Here is a 17,800-nt window from a genome sequence, read left to right as displayed (position 1 = left end):
CTGGGAGAACAGTTGAAGAATACAGCACATACTTGATAAGTAGGAGAACTTCAGTTCAACCCCAACACAATTTTTAAAAGACATATTAAGGACCTGTGAGATACATGGTATATGGTAGTATACCATCTTAATATAAATATGTCATATGCACTAAAGAATGTATAAATATGAAGGATTGTTGCCAACACCAAAACATATCCATGCACTCATTTGTCATGAAGTTTGAAAACAGAGATGAGAAGTAAAGCAAGGCTATGATAACCATGAAATTTAGGAAAATGGAAAATCAGTGCTGAGATATTTTCCTGTTGCCATTTCTTTCTTGAGACATGTTCCTTCTGTCAATTCCACCATTTATTTGTTTCTTTGCCTGCTTGCCTTATGGTGCTGGGAGTATTCTGCAGGGTCTTGTGCATATTAGGCAAGCACTCTACCATTTGAGCGATGCCTCAAATCATGTGTTTTTATTTTATTTATTTATTTATTTATTTATTTATTTTGTCAGTCATGGGGCTTGAATCTGGGCCTGGGCGCTGTCCCTCAGCTCTTCAGCTCAAGGTGAGCACTCTACCACTTGAGCCACATCGCCACTTCTTTATTTTATTATTGAGAGGAGCATGGTCCTTTTTTAGACTGGCCTTGGCCTACTGAATTTACATGTGCCTCTGGGATTGCAGATGTGTGCTACTGCCCTACCTGCATGGCATCAATATATCATCCCCTCTTTGTATGTGTAAGTTGACATCCTTACAAAACGTATCTCTAGAGAAGTGGTTGGTTTAGTAATGGTACCTTCACCAAATGTAATGGAATTTTGTAGATGTATAAAATGTGCTTCCTATTTAGAAGCAACATGGCGTCAGATGCATGACTGTTGAAACAGTCAATATGTCTTCTGATTGTATTCAGAGAAGCCCTAAAACTACAACAGGCAGGTACACATTTTCAAATAGATTTTGTTGTTGTTTATCTGCTCACGTGTTTGATTCCAGTAAGAATTCTTCATTCCTCACTGCAAGAAGACAAATGTGATAAGTGTACTTCCATACGATTGGATGGGCTTTATCAAGAAGTCTCCATTTTGGTTCAGCTGCTGACATTGGGAATTTAGTAATGTGCAGAGTCCAGAGCCTTCTTAAGAGAAAACCTGCATTTTTCAGCTGGTGGATGATTTTCACCTTTCCTTCTTGGCTGCTTTGTACATGATGGGAGTGAAGGAAGCTGACAATTGACTCACTAGACAGGTCATCTTGTCATTCAGATTATTAGGTCTACAAAGTGAGTATCCTCAAGTGGACATTTATAGAGAAAATAAATGTCTTCATACTTGCTCATTTCAAGAATTTCATTCATAAATCATTCCCTCAGAATCACAACCTTGTGACATGAAATGCTTGATCATCTCCCTGATCTCAGTTGTCTGGCCAGATACTCCATGTAATTTATGGACTGCTTCCCTGATGTACTCCCAGAGGAGGAATTCAGGGGCTTCCACTTGGCCCTTCACTGAAAGAGTTTTTACTCCATACCTCAAAAAGATCAAAATCAACATGGATTCTTCCAGTCATTAAATGTATCTCCACTGACTTGAAATTTTGTGTATGGGAAAAGAACCACAAATGCGTCTACAGTCATATTCTTTTAGAGTCCCCAGACTGACATTCAATAATATTTTCTGAGACTTCTGGGTAAGACATATTTTGCTCAGACTTAAGGTAATTGATACTTTTAAAATTATTAATATTACTTAAACTGCATGAATCCTTCGATTCTGATTTCCCTAAATTCAGTGCAATGGGCATGCAGTTTCTTAAAATAGTCCATAAAAATGGTTTCACATTCATATTCTTCCTTCCAGGATCACGAGGAAAGGGTGAATCATGGGTGTTGCTTTTGGCAGACAGCTGAACTTGCACCGAAATTACTTAATGGCATTTTCTGAATGTTTATACTACTTCCCCAATTGTCCAAGCAGTGTGTGACCTGTAGGCTTTGGTATATGCTTATTCGCTCTTAGAGTTGATTTTTTTGTTAATTCAGTAAATGCATTAAGCTAGGCACCAGTTGCTCACTCCTGCAATTCTAGTTACTCAGGAGGCTAAGATCTAAGGATCATGGATTGAAGCCAGCCAGGGCAGGAAAGTTCATAAGACTCCAATTAATCACCAAGAAACTGGAAGTGAAGGTGTGGCTCAAGTGGTAGAGTGCTAACTTTGAATGTGAATGCTCAGGGACAGTGCCCAGGCCCTGAGTTCAAGCCCAGGCCTGTCACATACACCCATACCCATACCCACTCCCACACCGAAACAGCATATTGCTGCATTAAAATTTGTGCTTAAATCACATGTAATTATTGCTTTGAATTTAGAACATAAACGCAATTATATCTGTGTAATTTTAGACATACTAGTATGTCTTAATAAATAAAATACTAAATCTTCCTTAGATTTCATCATGCCTCTACCATAGTGAGCCTGAGGACATTCAACTCAATTCTTCCAAAGAACATCTCTATTTGTTTGTGAACCTGAATTTGAACCTGAGGCAAAATCTTAAAATAGCCTTCACTTTCAACATATATGTCTGAAATCAAGAAAAATATAGTTGGGATCTATCCTACAGCTGTAACGGATGGCAGGTTGACCACGATCATCTCAAAAATGCCTGTATTGAAGTTTCTTTTCATGTAACACTTGAAAATTTATAGACCCTTGATCCTGTGTATACTGAACAAAAAAAAATACATTTACCAAGTTTTGAATCCATCGTTTGTTGGACTATGGGCTCTGATGGCTCAATTTCTATAAATATCTTTCTATGCCTCAGATTCTTGATCCTGAAAATAACTTGGCAAATCTAGTGCTAACTGTTAGAAAACAATGAAGTTCTAACCTTAGAGAGTCATTCCTCTATCCTTTCAGTTCATCCTTGGTGTGTTCTGAACATTTTCTACCCAATCCTCTGCTAAATGTTTTATATACAGAAATACTGAATAGATAACATTAAATGGTAATACATTATCTTGCAATCATATGAACAGGATTGTAAATAAAATTGTACCATAGTTTAGAGTTATAAAGAAAGAGAATGAGAAGTTGTTTCTTGTAATGAACAATGAAATTGTCCAAAGTATGTGGAAGTAATTGAGTAGGGAAGTGGTAAATGTTGTGAAAGTACATGCAGAGAGACACATTAGAAAAGAGGGCACCATTAGCTAAAAAGTACTCCTCAGGACCAAGTTTAGTTGTCTTAACTTACAATTCTTCCAACTTTTCAGATCATTTAGTGTTGACATACGTATCCAAATTTAACAATATAATAGAGATTCTGAATCTCCAGATTTGGTAGACCTCCCGTAGTCTAAATCGAATGAGTTTCAAATGTTAGTTTCCTGTTATCCTTCAGCAAGAATTTTGTGATAAATTTAAACCAGTGTGGTTAAAAAATAACCCAGGCTAGGAAGGTGGCTCAGTGGTAGAGTGCTTGCCTTGCATGCATGAGGCCCTGGGTTCGATTCCTCAGCACCACATAAGCAGAAAAAAAAAAACCTGGAAGTGGCACTATGGCTCAAGTGGTAGCGCTCTAGATTTGAGCTGAAGAGCTGAGGGACAGTGCCCAGGCCCAGAGTTCAAGCCCCATGACTGACTCCCCCCGGCAAAAAAGCCAAAACAGGATCCCTTAAATTAGTCCCGCCTGGATAAAGTTTTGATACTAATCTTTGTTCACAGCTCTCTGGGTAAAAAGTTGTGTCACTTACTTTAAGTTCTCTATTGCTATCACATTTTTATGTTTATTATTATTGTTAAAGTTTTTTAGTGTTAGGGATTGAACTCAGGATTATCTGCACACCCCCCCCCCCCCGCCCCCATTATCAGTTACTTGGAAAGTGGCTGGGTGATAATGGTACTTTGTGCCTCAAAAAGGCAGTATGGATTGCTATTAGGTTCTTCTTGTGAGAGGTGTACTGGTTTTGCCTATCATTCCTTAGGGACTGGACTTTCCAATATAGAGCACAAAGAAATTCCTATGGTACAGAAACGAAACACCTGCTTCTAGAAACATTATTTGTAAAAGTCATCTTGCTACTACAATGTGGAGTTTCTTTAATGTTTGTCATATTTTTACGTTGAATGTAGTTAAATAAGTGAGAAAATGTAAACAACTTCAACATGGTGGCTGAAGGTAAAGGGCTTTCCTTTTCTCTAGCCCATGCCTGAGGTCTCTTTTGCCCTCCTGAGGAAATGCATAAATTATTAAATATATAAAAATAGATTATGAAGCTGGGCACCCAGTGGCTCACACCTGTCATCCTGGCTCCCCACGGGGCTGAGATCTGAGGCTTGTAGTTGAAGCCAGTCTGGGCATCAAAATCTGTGAGTATCTTATCTATAATTAAGTAGTAAAATGTCAGAAGTGGAGCTGTGGCTTACGTGGTACAGTACTAGGTTTGAGCAAAAAAGCTACAAGACTGTGCCAGGTTCTGAGTTCAAGGTAGAAAGGAAGAAAGAAAGAAAAAACAAAAGAAAGAAAGAAAGAAAGAAAGAAAGAAAGAAAGAAAGAAAGAAAGAAAGAAAGAAAGAAAGAAGGAAGGAAGGAAGGAAGGAAGGAAGGAAGGAAGGAAGGAAGGAAGGAAGGAAGGAAGGAAGACAGACAGACAGACAGACAGAAAGACAGACAGACAGACAGACAGACAGACAGAAAGAAAGAAAGAAAGAAAGAAAGAAAGAAAGAAAGAAAGAAAGAAAGAAAGAAAAAGAAAGAAAGAAAGGAAAGAAAGAGAGAGAGAAAGAAAGGGGCTGGGAAGGTGGCTCATTGGTAGAGTGCTTGCCTTGCATGCATGAGGTTTTGGGTTCGATACCTCAGCACCACATAAGCAGAAAAAAAAGCCAGAAGTGGTGCTGTGGCTCGTGTTGGAGCTCTAGCCTTGAGCTGAAGAGCTGAGGAACAGTGCCCAGGCCCAGAGTTCAGGCCCATGACTGGACCCCCCAAAAAAAATAGAAAGAGAAAGAGAGAGAGAGAGAGAGAGAGAGAGAGAGAGAGAGAGAGAGAGAGAGAGAGACAGAGAGACAGAGACAGAGACAGAGAGAGAGAGAGAGAGAGGAAAGAAAGGAAGGAAGAGAGAGAAAGAAAAAAGAAAGAAGAAAGAAAGGAAGGAAACAAAAATAGTTAATGCTAACATTATTGCAGAGAGGTTGAAGTGAGAATTATTTGAGAATTATTAGATTATTATCAGTTATGAGGCATCAGATTCTTTCCTTGGATACTTGGTGTTATAGGTGTGTGGGAGCGGGGCGGAGTTGGAAGAAAAGAAAACCAAATATGGAGTCCTCTCAACACTATACAAAGTAAATGAAGCAATAATGGGAAATGGAGAATTGTAAAAGGCAAGCATAACTTATTAAAAGGAAAAGATAGATTAAACTATTCATTATGTGCCCTGTTCTTTTTACTTCTTTTTTCTCTCTCATTCAATAGCTAATGTGGAAAGAGGAATAAGTTATCAGACAAATATAGATTTTGCAAACATGTGCATTGAGAAGAGTGCTCCTGGAACCCATTGCTAAGGAAGATTTTTTCAACATGCAAGTGTGTCATTTCCTTTCTTCATGGATTAGATGCTGAAATACTATGAGACAGAAATTTTCAGCTTCCACTCTGAAGAGAGGGAACTGGACAAATCAGTGCTGCCTTCCTCACAGCTAACGGTAAACTAAGAAAAGTTTGTTTTAATTGTTTTCTATAGTTGCTTCTGTTGACTGTTTGTGACTCTGTATGAGTCTCTGTGAGACAGAGAAGTGTTAAATATATACATTCTAGTAGAATATTTTATTACATCACTAATAATTTTCTAATTTCAGTTCTGCTGTTTCCATGAGCGGCAGAATGCTAGTGTGTGTGTATAAATATGCATGAAATATGGTAGCTTGGAGTTTGAACTCTCAAGCAGTTTTTTTTTCCATTTGATTATGCATGCTTTGTTTAAAATATTGATTTTTTTCAGTCTTATTTAACACATTTTAGTTAGACTCCTTTCCTTTGTTTTTATGTGACATTTTTGGCCTTCACATAATAGCTCTTATTACTTGCACAAATTATGAATATTGACTAGGTGTCTGAAATATGTATATCATTGAACTAGATAAGAAGAAAGAATACAAAGAATCCAATACAGTCTTCTGGAATCAATATTGATTCTCCCACTGTCTGATAGGTAACACTGACTAGTTTCTTAATCTTTTTTAGGTCTTAGTTTCTGAGCTGTAAAATCAAGAAACTACTGCTACGTAGCTTACATAGCTATTATTAGGATAAAATATGAAAAGCCCATATTAGAAAATGAAATTTAAAAATAGTAGTAATTCACTTCCAGGCAATTTACAAAAATTATTTTGTCAAACTAATTCTTTAAATTGATATGCTACATAGAAAACTGTAATTCAGAGAAGTTAAAATATTTGTCTAAGATCACATAGCTAAATAATGGAATCTGGGTTAAAATTTCTATTCTCACAAATCGGTCCTATTTTTTAAAGTGGTAAGAGAATAGAGACCAAAATATTTAAAACATTTTTTGCTTTGCATTTCAAAATGTAAATTATCCTAAATGTATATTTTTCTATAATAAGGCTGAATTATCAACAGATTTATGGCATCTTAATTTGTACATCTTAATCTGACACCCATAATGTGTGCAAAGATTCAGATTTCATTTGAAAATGAAAACATTTCTCTTGCATTAGAATGGCATAGTGTCAAAAATTGAATATTATCTCATCTTAATATTCTGATAATGTTTTTATCATAAAAACAAGAAAATAAAGCATGTGGTTCCAAACATACTAATGTGAAAATTATTTTATTATTGTTATCCTGTTGTTGCTTATATGAACTTTCAACTATGTCATAAAAAGCTGATATTGCAAAGATATGTTTCACTTCTCACAGAACATATTTTTAATAGACTATTTACAGAAAAGATTTCACAATTCTTTAACAGGGCATTGACATTTTGTGGGAAAAGTACCCTTACATGAAGTTAGCTTTTTCTCCTGATTTTGAAGCTGTATTTAAAATTACATTTGACTCTCCTGAATTGCTTCCTGGCTGCTAACAAGTCTCAGGAGTGTACATACTATATTTTTATGCTACAACTGATAATTAGTGAACAAAATAGAAATGGAATAATCTGGCAATACTAACAATAAATGCCTTTGAAGCAAAGTGGAGACATTGATGGTGACAGCTTTTCGTTTCAGTTTACTAGTTACACACCATTCAGGGAAAACATGTTATCTTCTAATTAGTAACAAGACTTAAAATTTTTTTCATGGTAGTTAAATGAATTTTTCCAGGCAGGTACTTTACAACCTGAGACATAACTCCAGCCTGATTTTTTAAATTTTATTTTATTGTAAAGATGATGTACAGAGGGGTCATAGTTATATCAGTAAGGTAATGAGAACATACTTGTGGAGCATTGTTACCCCCTCCTTTGTTTTTCTCCTACTGTCCCGTCCCTTGAGCCACAGTGACACTTCCAGTTTTCTGGTGGTTTATTGGAGATAAATAAGAGTCTCAGGGACTTTCCTGCCTAGGCTGGCTTTGAACAGCAATCCTTAGTTCTCAGCCTTCTGAGTAGCTAGGATTACAGGTGTGAACCACTGGCACCTGGCTTTGTTAGTTATTTTTGAGATGGAAGTTTTTTTCTGCCAAGGCTAGCTTCAAACCATGGATTTCAGCCTCCTGGGTTCCTTGATATTTGTGAGCCACTGGTACCTGACCATAATTTTCTTTTAAATATTAAGTTGAAGTTTTTTTGTGTGTGTGATACTGAGGATGGAACTCAGTTTCTTACACAATCTAGGCAAATGTTCTACCACTGAGCTGCATTCCCATATATCTTAGATATAAATATATAAAATATTTGATATTTTATTTTACTTTATGTTATTTTTTGGGGGGGGAGCCAGTCGTGGGGCCTGAACTCTGGGCCTGGGCACTGTCCCTCAGCTCTTCAGCTCAAGGCTAGCGCTCTACCACGTGAGCCACTGCGCCACTTCTGGGTTTTTTTTTCTGCTTATGTGGTGCTGAGGAATCGAACCCAGGGCCTCATGCATGCAAGGCAAGCGCTCTACCACTGAGCCACCTTCCCAGCCCTGATATTTTATATAATGCATGATATATGTAACATTTTTGAAATGTCAAGAACTCTCTTGTCACTGAAATCAAGAGACAAAAAGCTCATTTCATGGACCTAAGTTGAATGAATAAAACAGACAACAGACAAGACAAAAATTATCTGTGCAGTGCTAGGTGATGATAAATTTTGAGAAGAAATTAAGCCAGGAAAGGAAAGGAGAATATACTGTTACTTATTTTAGGGTTCTGATCATGTTTTCTCACTCATAGCTCAAGCATACCATGAAAACTCTGATCTTGAGGTTCATTAGTACCTCTGTGTTTCAGAGGGGTCTTACTGAATGCTCTGGTTGTAGGATTGCTGTAGACAGCACACAAACAGAAAGAACAGACAGGATTCTCCACTCACTTTCCTAGATATCGTCTATGCAGTGCAGCCATCATAAAAACCAAGGGCAGAGCTTGTGGCCATATGCGTAGAAGGAGGTTCTTCAAAGGTGACAGGCCTGCCTCCCCCTCCATGCTTCACCTTATGTATCTCTTCATGCAGCTGCTCATTTGAAATTCTTTGTAATGTCCATTACAGTAAACTGTTAGATGTGTTTTCTGAGTTCTATGAACCTTTCAAACAAATTAACCAAATCTATACATGTTTCAGGGGAGCCCAACTTAAAGATATTGGAGCAGTCAGAAGTAGAGGTACAATTGGCTTGGGCATGGCATCTAATGTCAGAATGGCCAATCTCAGGAACTGAGCATTCAATCTATTGCATGTGATATTGGCAGATACTGTGAGAAATGAAGTGGCTTACAAAACAGCCAGCTGGTATCCCTTTGTGGCAGACTTGCTAGCTTGCTGGTACAAGAAACCTCTCCGCCATTTGAGATTGTTTGAGGTCCTAGAAGTGATCTGTGTTGTGAATGTGTGATAGGAGAAGCTGAGTCTGAGTTAGAGATGGTGTTTCCCTTTTGGTCTTCAAGGAAGCAAAATGAATAGATTTTAATTTTAAATATGAGGCTCAATAAACATGATGACTATTGAGAAGATTGTGGTTAGACCCTATGTGAGATGGAAATTCACTCAAGGGATGTGAGCAGGAGGACATCATCTGACCATTGGAGAGGGTCACTCGAGAGACTCTATGGGGATTGGATGTGGGGGATGAACAAATGAGGGACAAAGAAGATCAGTATGTTTGGGAGTCATTAGAAATCTAAGTAGACACTAAATGTTACTTTCTTGCACTTGCAAGTCTCTCTCTCTCTCTCTCTCTCTACCTCTATCAATCTATCTATCTCCTTTCTTTATCTTCTTCCTTTCATTTATTCATTGTTTTCTTTCCTTACTCTCAAAGAAACACATCGACATACACAGATACACATTTGTGTAGAGAAAGACCCATGAATAGGTTTCTTATACATCTGTCCTTTCATATTAACATGTAATGTATAATTAAGGTTAATATATTACTATATATGACGTATGTATAAATTTAATTCATTATGATCATTTCTTTGCTAAAGTTGAATTTCAATTATGTATTTCTATTTGAACCACTATATAAACAGACTGCAGCCATTTCATGTGGAATTCATATTTTTCCATGTGCTTGGCAGAAGCATGGAACATCAGAATCTATTTCATGACCAACTGGAGGACACTGACAGCTGTTCAGAATCTGTGAAATTTGATGCTCGCTCAATGAGAGCTTTGCTCTCTCCCAGTAAGTGTGTGTGTGTGTGTGTGTGTGTGTGTGTGTGTGTGTGAGTGTGTGTGTGTGTGTGTGTGTGTGTGTGTGTGTGTGTGTGGTGTTAGTGGGGGAGGAAAAGAGTGCCTATGGATGGGAGGTTAGTTACTTTAAAAGATTGTGACTTTTTTCTCTCACAGTTCTGAAAGATTCAAAGTCTGAAATCAAGGTGTTCAGAATGCCACACACTCATTTATGGGTATAGGAACAAATCCCTACATGTTCCTTTGGAGCTTCGAATGGCATGTGGCCATTCTTGGTCTACCTTGGTTTGTACCTACAAAACACTTAACTCATCCTCCTTCTACACATCTGGTGATCCAAGTCACCAGATTAGTGCCTATCCATATGACCTCATTTTAACTTACAGGTAGATCCTAAATAGAATCTTTCTAATGAAGGATATTTTCATAATGGCTTTTTTCTTTTTTTCTTTTTAATAAGTTTTTTTATTGTAAGAATATTGTACAGAGGAGGGGTTACAGTCACATGAGCAGGGTAATTTCTTATCAAGCATTGTTGTCTCCTCCTTTGTTTTTCTCCTTCCCTCCCATCTCCACAACTAACTCCTCCCTCCTGCCTAAATTATGAAGTTTCTTTTTCAACATAGCATCTTGTACATCCCATTATTGAATTTGAGGTACAACCTTCAAAGATCTTCTTTCCCACAAAGGCCAGCTACATATCTATCTGGGATTAGGCCTTCAATATATCTTTTTGGGAGATGCAATTCAACCCACAGCAGATGAAATGGATGATTGTATAGGTTATGACAGAAATTCAAAAGAAGCAATAACCAGACATGTCTGCATAAGATGGATTAAGGTATCAGGACAGAACTGCTTGTAATTCAACTAAACTTTGAAAGGCAATACCTATGTCCAACAGGTGTCAGAGAGATATGTCAGTTACAATGAGCAGCATACACAAAACTAAATGGTTAAAGTCAAAGAGCACGAATTCTTATTCTTGGGGTCTAGAGTCTAGACCCCAACCCTAGGACATAGTGGATATGTGAGTCTTGTAATGGAGGGGAGGGTGTGATGCATTGAGGTACACATTTAAAAAAGTAATGACAAGAGCTAATAAACAAAGGTAGTGAGTTACTGGGAGAGAGGACATTGGAAGCAGGGGGGAAACTTTGAAAAATTGTGCGTTATCTAAGAGGTAGAGTACACAGAGAACCAGATGTGGTGGCACATTCCTATAATCCCAGCTACTTGGGAAACAGATATCAAGAAGGTGGTTAGTCAAGCCCAGTAAGTTAGTGAGACCCTCCATCTAAAAAAACAAGCTAGGCATAATAGGAAACAGTGTATTTTAAATCTCAGCTATGTGACAAGCATAAATAGCAGGATTACAGTTCTAGACTGGCCTGGCCAGACAGTATCTAAAAAGTAAGATAAAAGCTGGGTGCTGGTGCCTCACACCTGTAATCCTAGCTACTCAGGAGGCTGAGATCTGAGGATCATGGTTCAAAACCAGACAGGGCAAGAGAGTCCATGAGACTCTTATATCCAATTAACCACCAGAAAACCAGAAGTGGTGCTGTGGCCCAAGTGGTAGAGTGCTCACCTTGAGCTGAAGAGCTGAGGAACAGCACCCAGTCCCAGAGTTCAAGCCCCAGGACTGACAAAAAAATAAAAAATAAAAGTAACATAAGGCAAAAGGGGATGGAGGAGTTCACTAAGAGTACAGTGTACCTAGCAATCACAAAGCCCTAAGTTTGAACAAGCTCCTGCTAAGATAGATACATTAATCACAAAGCCCTAACTTTAAAAAAGCTATTGCTAAGATAGATACATTAATCGAGGTAAAACAACAGAGCTTATAATAATAAATTATGATTGTAACAAGTTTTAGGCTTAATCAATCTGTGAGATATATTATTTGTATTACAGGTTGCTTTTTCTATTTTCTTCCATCTTTTCTCTTTTGATTTATGCTACTTTTAAAAATGTTTTTCTGTTTTCATTTCAGTTTCTCTTAAAACATTCTTGAACAGTATTTCAAATTTTGTATTTAATTTAGAAGTTCTTTGAACAGAAAGCAAAATGATTACTTTTTATTGAACAATGAAAGAAACGTCCATGGAGAAGAAAGTTGTAATGTATATTTTATTAACCTAATCAGAGAAAAGTCTGATACTTCACTATCACTATATTTCTACCACAACTCACATCTTATTATATTAAACACAGTTCCATGAAATACATAAGACTAGAGCTTATAGTTGTTAATATGCTCAAGAATAACGTTATGGTAGGCTTCCTTTATTCCACAGTTAAATCAAAGTGTAAATCATTTCATTTGATTGATTTTTAAAATAACTTTGTCATTTTCAAATTGTAAGAGATAGCCAAATATGAAACAAGATGGAATTGGTAAACAGTACTACTTTTGCATAGTAAACTCCTTGAAAATAAATATTTCTCTGGTCTGGTTTGAAAATATGAAAAAAATCATTATTGTATAGTTCTTTGAGAATTTTATTTGCAGACAATATATTTCCAAGTAAATAATTATAATTACATATGCATTAATATTTAAACTTACTAATTCCCTTAAATCAAATGTTCATAGAGTCACATAATAAAAGTAAGTTTACAAACAATTGTTGGGATTTTGTTTTACTTTTTAGAACTTAAAAATGGCCCTACTCTTCAGGAGAAGCTGAAGTGCTTCAAAGCCGCACTAATTACCCTCTATCTCCTTGTGTTTGGGATCCTCATACCTATCATGGGAATAATGGCAGGTATGTTGAAACTTAGCAATCAGGTAAACTAAGTATTGTGAGATCAAAACAGGGGAATTCATGTTGTTTTTTTGCTGGGGGAGCAGGATTTTGTGGGTGCTTATAGTGAGGCTTTAAACCAGAGCCTCATGCTGTTGCTCAACATTTCATGCTATAGAGAGTGCTTTTCCACTTGAGCCACACCTCCACTCTGTTTTATTGTTAGTTAATTGAGGGTAGAGACTCAAGGATTTGTCATCCTGGGTTAGCTTCAAACTTCAGTTTTCAAATAAGCCATCTGAGTAGCTATTATGAGCTACTGACATCCTGACAACATTCGTCTATGCTGTAGAAGAATGACCTGTCCCTCATTAATATTCTTCCAGCTTACTTGTCCAAATATCTCATTTACCATTACTTAAAAGTATCAAAAAGTAACATGATGGAATCTTCTCAAAGGAAAGAAATCGAATATGCTAGTTCTGTTCATTGTGATGTTCTCCAGACATATATTTCTCTGGGGATAGATATGAAGGTTTCCATAGTGGTTTATGGCTTACATATACCTGAAGTATATATGTAAATGTTATTCTATGGAGTAATTTTCAGGGATTTGACGGATCCTAATAGACATTTCAATTTATGTACCTTGTCATTCTCTTCTCTGTAGATGATAAATTGTCTGGCAATATATTTCATCAACAAACAAGGATGGAATAAGATATACTTTTCTGTGTATACTAATCTACCTAATAAGAAAATACCAAACACAAGGCCAAATGTCCTTTCTTAAGAGATGATCTAAGGTAGTATTCCAAAACAGGTTCAAAATTCCACTAGAGGAAAGGACAATGAGAAGAACCATTGTCATTTATAGCTATCATTGTTCGAGCATTTTCTATTTTTAAGCATAAGGCTATAAACTTTAAACATATTATCTTAATTCACCTTTGCAATTATCCTCTGAACAGACAGTATCATTATCCTCATTATCCATGCAGGAAAATAGAGACTCTTCAGTAATGGAGTCACAGCTATGACATCTACACCTCCATGGCCCACTGTCTTCCATTGTAATTGAGATTTTATAATGAAACATGATTGGCCAGTAAAAACAAAACAACCACCTAGATGGAAGTGTTATAGTTGTGTCCAATGGAGGATTTTCTCTGGGGAAATGTGTATTCCTTTCTAAGACATTAAAAACAAACAAAAGCAAAATCCTACCCTAACAATTAAAGCAAAAAGCAACTATAGCCTTCTAAAGAAAAGAGGTTCCAATATATCTATCTAGCAGTAGTGAATGACCTTCCAGATGCATCAGGGGCATCTATGTACTAAATAGCCAAATGTGCTTATCTGTAGTCTGAAATACCTATTTGGTTGAAAACATTAGCTATACACCATTATGAGTTAGCCAAGTTATACAATACATCATTAGAAAGATGGAAGTTATTATTTTGGAGCACACGAATTAATAGATGAAGTAAAATATTGTACCACAAGAGGGAATTAAATTTAGGGTATCTAATATTTTGAAAGATGTTTCCTGAATTCTACAGTTGACTTCATAGAGTACCTCTTCTTTACAAAGCTGGCAGAGCTGAGCAGCAGAATGCTGTCCCAGGACAATAGATACAATCTAGAGCGGATGTGTATAAATCGCTACTGACACACTAAAAATTCTTTACTCAAAACAACATAAATTTAAGAATGGAAGAGCTATCACCAACATAAAAGAATAAACATGATCTGTAGAATCAAATATAAGCTTCTCCCTAGGTCTTTGCATATGTAATAAAGTATCTTCTCTCACATACGAAATAGAAAAGTCACAAACTGCCATCTCACCAATAAAAAGGAAAGAAACGAACTCTGCATTCTCTACCTGAGTATCTGATAAAGAGTTAAACCCTACTTTTCTTTTTTTTTCCCCTTTGTGCTGGGGATTGAGCACAGAGCTTCATGTAGGCATGCTAGGCAAGTGCTATACCACTGAGCCACATCCACAGCCCAAGTTAACGTTATGGGAATTTGAGGGTCTTTCTATGTAACCCAGGCTGGCTGTGACCTCCATACCCAAATCACCTGTGTCACCTTTTCAACACTGGGATTACAGGTGTTAAACACCACACCTGACTAGTGTTAATCTGTGTGTGTGTGTGTGTGTGTGTGTGTGTGTGTGCGCGCGCACACACACACACATGCACTAGTTCTGGGGCTTGAACTCAAGGCCTGGGCACTGTCACTTGTACTCAGACTAATATGTGAATATTAAAATTGATTAATGCATGAAGTAAGCCGTTTTCCTCATACTGAATTTACTGTGTGATGAAGAAATACACTTATCTCGAAGTTATTGATAAGTTTAGAAATACAGAGGCTGAAGGCTACCACTCTACCATTTTGAGCCACCGCACCACTTTTTGGCCTTTTCTGAGTAGCTTATTGGAGACAAAAATCTCATGGATGTTCTTGCTGAGGCTGGCTTCAAACCACAATCCTCAGATCTCAGCCTCCTGAGGAACTAGGATTACAGGTGGAAGCCTGGCTCAGGGTTAATTATTGTTAAAGAAAGTAGAATTTAAACATATATAAAAGACAGAAGGTACTGAAATCAAAAACAGTTTACAATAGGGATAAAATAAAGGGAAAAGAAAGAAAGAAGGAAAGAAAGAAAGAAAGAAGGAAAGAAAGAAAAAAGAAGAAAGAGAGAGAGAAAGGAAGGAAGAGAGAGAAAGAGAGAGGAAGGAAGGAAGGAAGGAAGGAACGAACGAACGAACGAAAAAGAACTTTACACAGTACATTAACAAACAAAAACAAAAACAGAGAAACAAAGAAAAAAACCCTCTTGGTTCCATATCTTGGAGTTCATTTTAATTAGCATCCTTTTACATGGTCATACCTACATCTGATTTGGGGAAGGGGAGGGGAATAACAAAATGGTGAGACAAAAGACAAAGGGTGAATCAATACAACAATGATACAAAGCCGGGCGCTGGTGGCTCACGCCTGTAACCCTAGCTACTCAGGAGGCTGAGAGCTGAGGATCACCGTTCAAAGCCAGCCCAGGACAGAAAGTCCTTGAGACTGTTATCTCCAATAAACCTCTAGAAAACCACAAGTGGCGTTGTGGCTCAAGCAGTAGAGCACTTGCCTTGAGCTGAAGAGCACAGAGACAGCGCCCAAGCCCAGAGTTCAAGCCCCACAACTGACCCCCCCCCCAAAAAAAAAAGATACTCACAAGACACTATGATGGAAATGAGCTTTACAACTTAAGGGAGGGGATAGGGAAAGTGGGAAAAAAATGAGGGAGGGGGTCACAATGTGCAAATGTGCTCATTATCTTACGTATGTAACTGTAACCCCTCTGTATAACATCATTACAAGAAAAGAAAAGAAAATTTAATGGAAAAAGAAAGCCAGATTTAACTTACTTTTGTTCAGGGTCAAAAAACAAAGTTTTGTTTTTAAATATAAAAACAAAATGTAGCCTTTTCTTTCAAATGTTCTTTATTTTGTCAGATTAAAAGCATTGTTCATATCTTTTTCCAATCAGGTGTTAGCTTGCTGTGAAAAACATTTATTTTATCCCTGCAAAATAATACTTGTTCTCAGTGAAATAAAATTATATTGTTGAGTTACTATATGTAGAAAAAAAAGCTAAGATTAGATTCAACTCCAGAAAACTTTTATGCTACACAATATTATTTCTGCATGGTTAATTAGTATCAAGTCTGGAGATGCTTAGGACACAGATGTTGAATCCAAAATAAAAGCAATGAAACTATGAAACTTAGTTAGTATTCCAATTATACTAATAGCAAAGCAGAAGCATGGACTCATTAATTAACTCATCATTGTTACACCTTACAAGAGACAGAGCTAGATTTTCTACTCAAGTAGTCCTACTCTGCAACCTGGAGTCCTGACTCAGAGTAACCATCATAAAATGAAAAATCTAAAGGAAGAATTTTGAAATATTTTTAGAAAATTGTCCATGTATGCTGGGCCCTGGTGGCTCATGCTTAGCTAAGAGGCTGAGACCTGAGGATTGTGAGTTGAAGCAAGCATAGGCAGGATAGTCTATGAGATTCTTATGTCCAATTAACCACCAAAAAATTGGAAGTAAAGCTGTGGCTCAAGTGATAGAATGCTAGCCTAGAATAAAGTAAAGCTCAAGAACAGTACGCAGGCCTTGAGTTCCAGTTCCAAGACTAGCGTGTACATGCTCCAGAGCAAGCGCGTGCATGTGTACACACACACACACACACACACACACACACACACACACACACATTATTTATAATAAATGTTGAAATTGATTTCCAGTTTTCTTCTCAGAGTTACCGTGCACAAAGTAGGTGATGGTACTAGAGTTTGAAATCAGGGTTTTGTGCTGGTTGGGCAGTCTCTCTCCCACTTTATCCACATTGCCATATACTTTGCTGTATTTATCTAACAGGGTCTTATGTTTATGACTGGGAAAACTGGATGATGGTCCTCTCAGTCTTAGCCTCCTGAGGAGCTGGATATACAAGGGCAAGTTAATGTGCCTAGCTGACAGTTGTGATGGGATCTTGTAAAGTTTTTGCCAATGCTGTTGATGAACTCTCAGCCTCCTGCTCTCTACCTCCTGAGTGGCAAAAATTAAAGCTTGAACCACTTGTACTCAGACTAATATGTAAATCTTAGAATTGGTTAATGCATCAATTCAGCTGTCAAACTTATTCTTCATACTCAATTTAGTGTGATGAAGAAATATATATTTTTTTATGGTCAACTTCTTGGTAAATTCAGAAATATTGAACAAACACAACTAACCCATCTTTCTTCTAGAAAGTACCTTGTGGTTAAATAGTTTTCATATATGCCAATTTGTCCACTATAGGATTATGTTTTATTTCACCTATGCTTAATCTCTGTTGAGGTTGATATTTTATGTCTTTGAGGAGACCTGAGAAAGGTTGTGTAACTTGTGTAGAATCACACCAGAGTCTGATATCAAGCAGCTTGCTCTCATTTAGCAGAAAAACTGTTTTTTTTTTTTTCTGTCTTAATGTAGTTAATCCACAAAGGTCTATATAATTGGCAATCTCAAATATCATTTTTGTAGCACAAAACAGTAGACTCATGTATAGATGTGTATATGTCATTTTTAGTGCATACAAAGGCATTC

The 17,800-nt window shown here is 37.1% G+C and overlaps 1 protein-coding gene across 4 annotated transcripts in view; it reads left to right on the top strand.

The window, feature by feature from the left end:
* Nucleotides 1-5,538: 5,538 nt before the first annotated feature.
* Nucleotides 5,539-17,800, top strand: part of Msr1 (macrophage scavenger receptor 1) — a 66,397-nt gene continuing 54,135 nt past the window's right edge. Inside the window, exons 1-3 of one of the 4 annotated variants that reach the window (XM_042701645.1) lie at nt 5,539-5,705; nt 9,757-9,863; nt 12,529-12,642. In XM_042701645.1, the coding sequence (XP_042557579.1) occupies nt 9,761-9,863; nt 12,529-12,642 (217 nt within the window). In that variant the 5' untranslated portion in view covers nt 5,539-5,705; nt 9,757-9,760. The remainder of the gene's footprint in view (nt 5,706-9,756; nt 9,864-12,528; nt 12,643-17,800) is intronic. The other 3 variants (XM_042701654.1, XM_042701665.1, XM_042701673.1) reach the window with 3 other exon arrangements.

Source organism: Dipodomys spectabilis, unplaced genomic scaffold (genome assembly GCF_019054845.1).
Source record: "Dipodomys spectabilis isolate Male_0828 unplaced genomic scaffold, ASM1905484v1 ptg000009l, whole genome shotgun sequence".
In the NCBI taxonomy this organism is placed as follows: domain Eukaryota; kingdom Metazoa; phylum Chordata; class Mammalia; order Rodentia; family Heteromyidae; genus Dipodomys; species Dipodomys spectabilis.
Note: the sequence above shows the minus strand (reverse complement) of the source record. Positions and strands in the feature narration are given on the sequence as shown.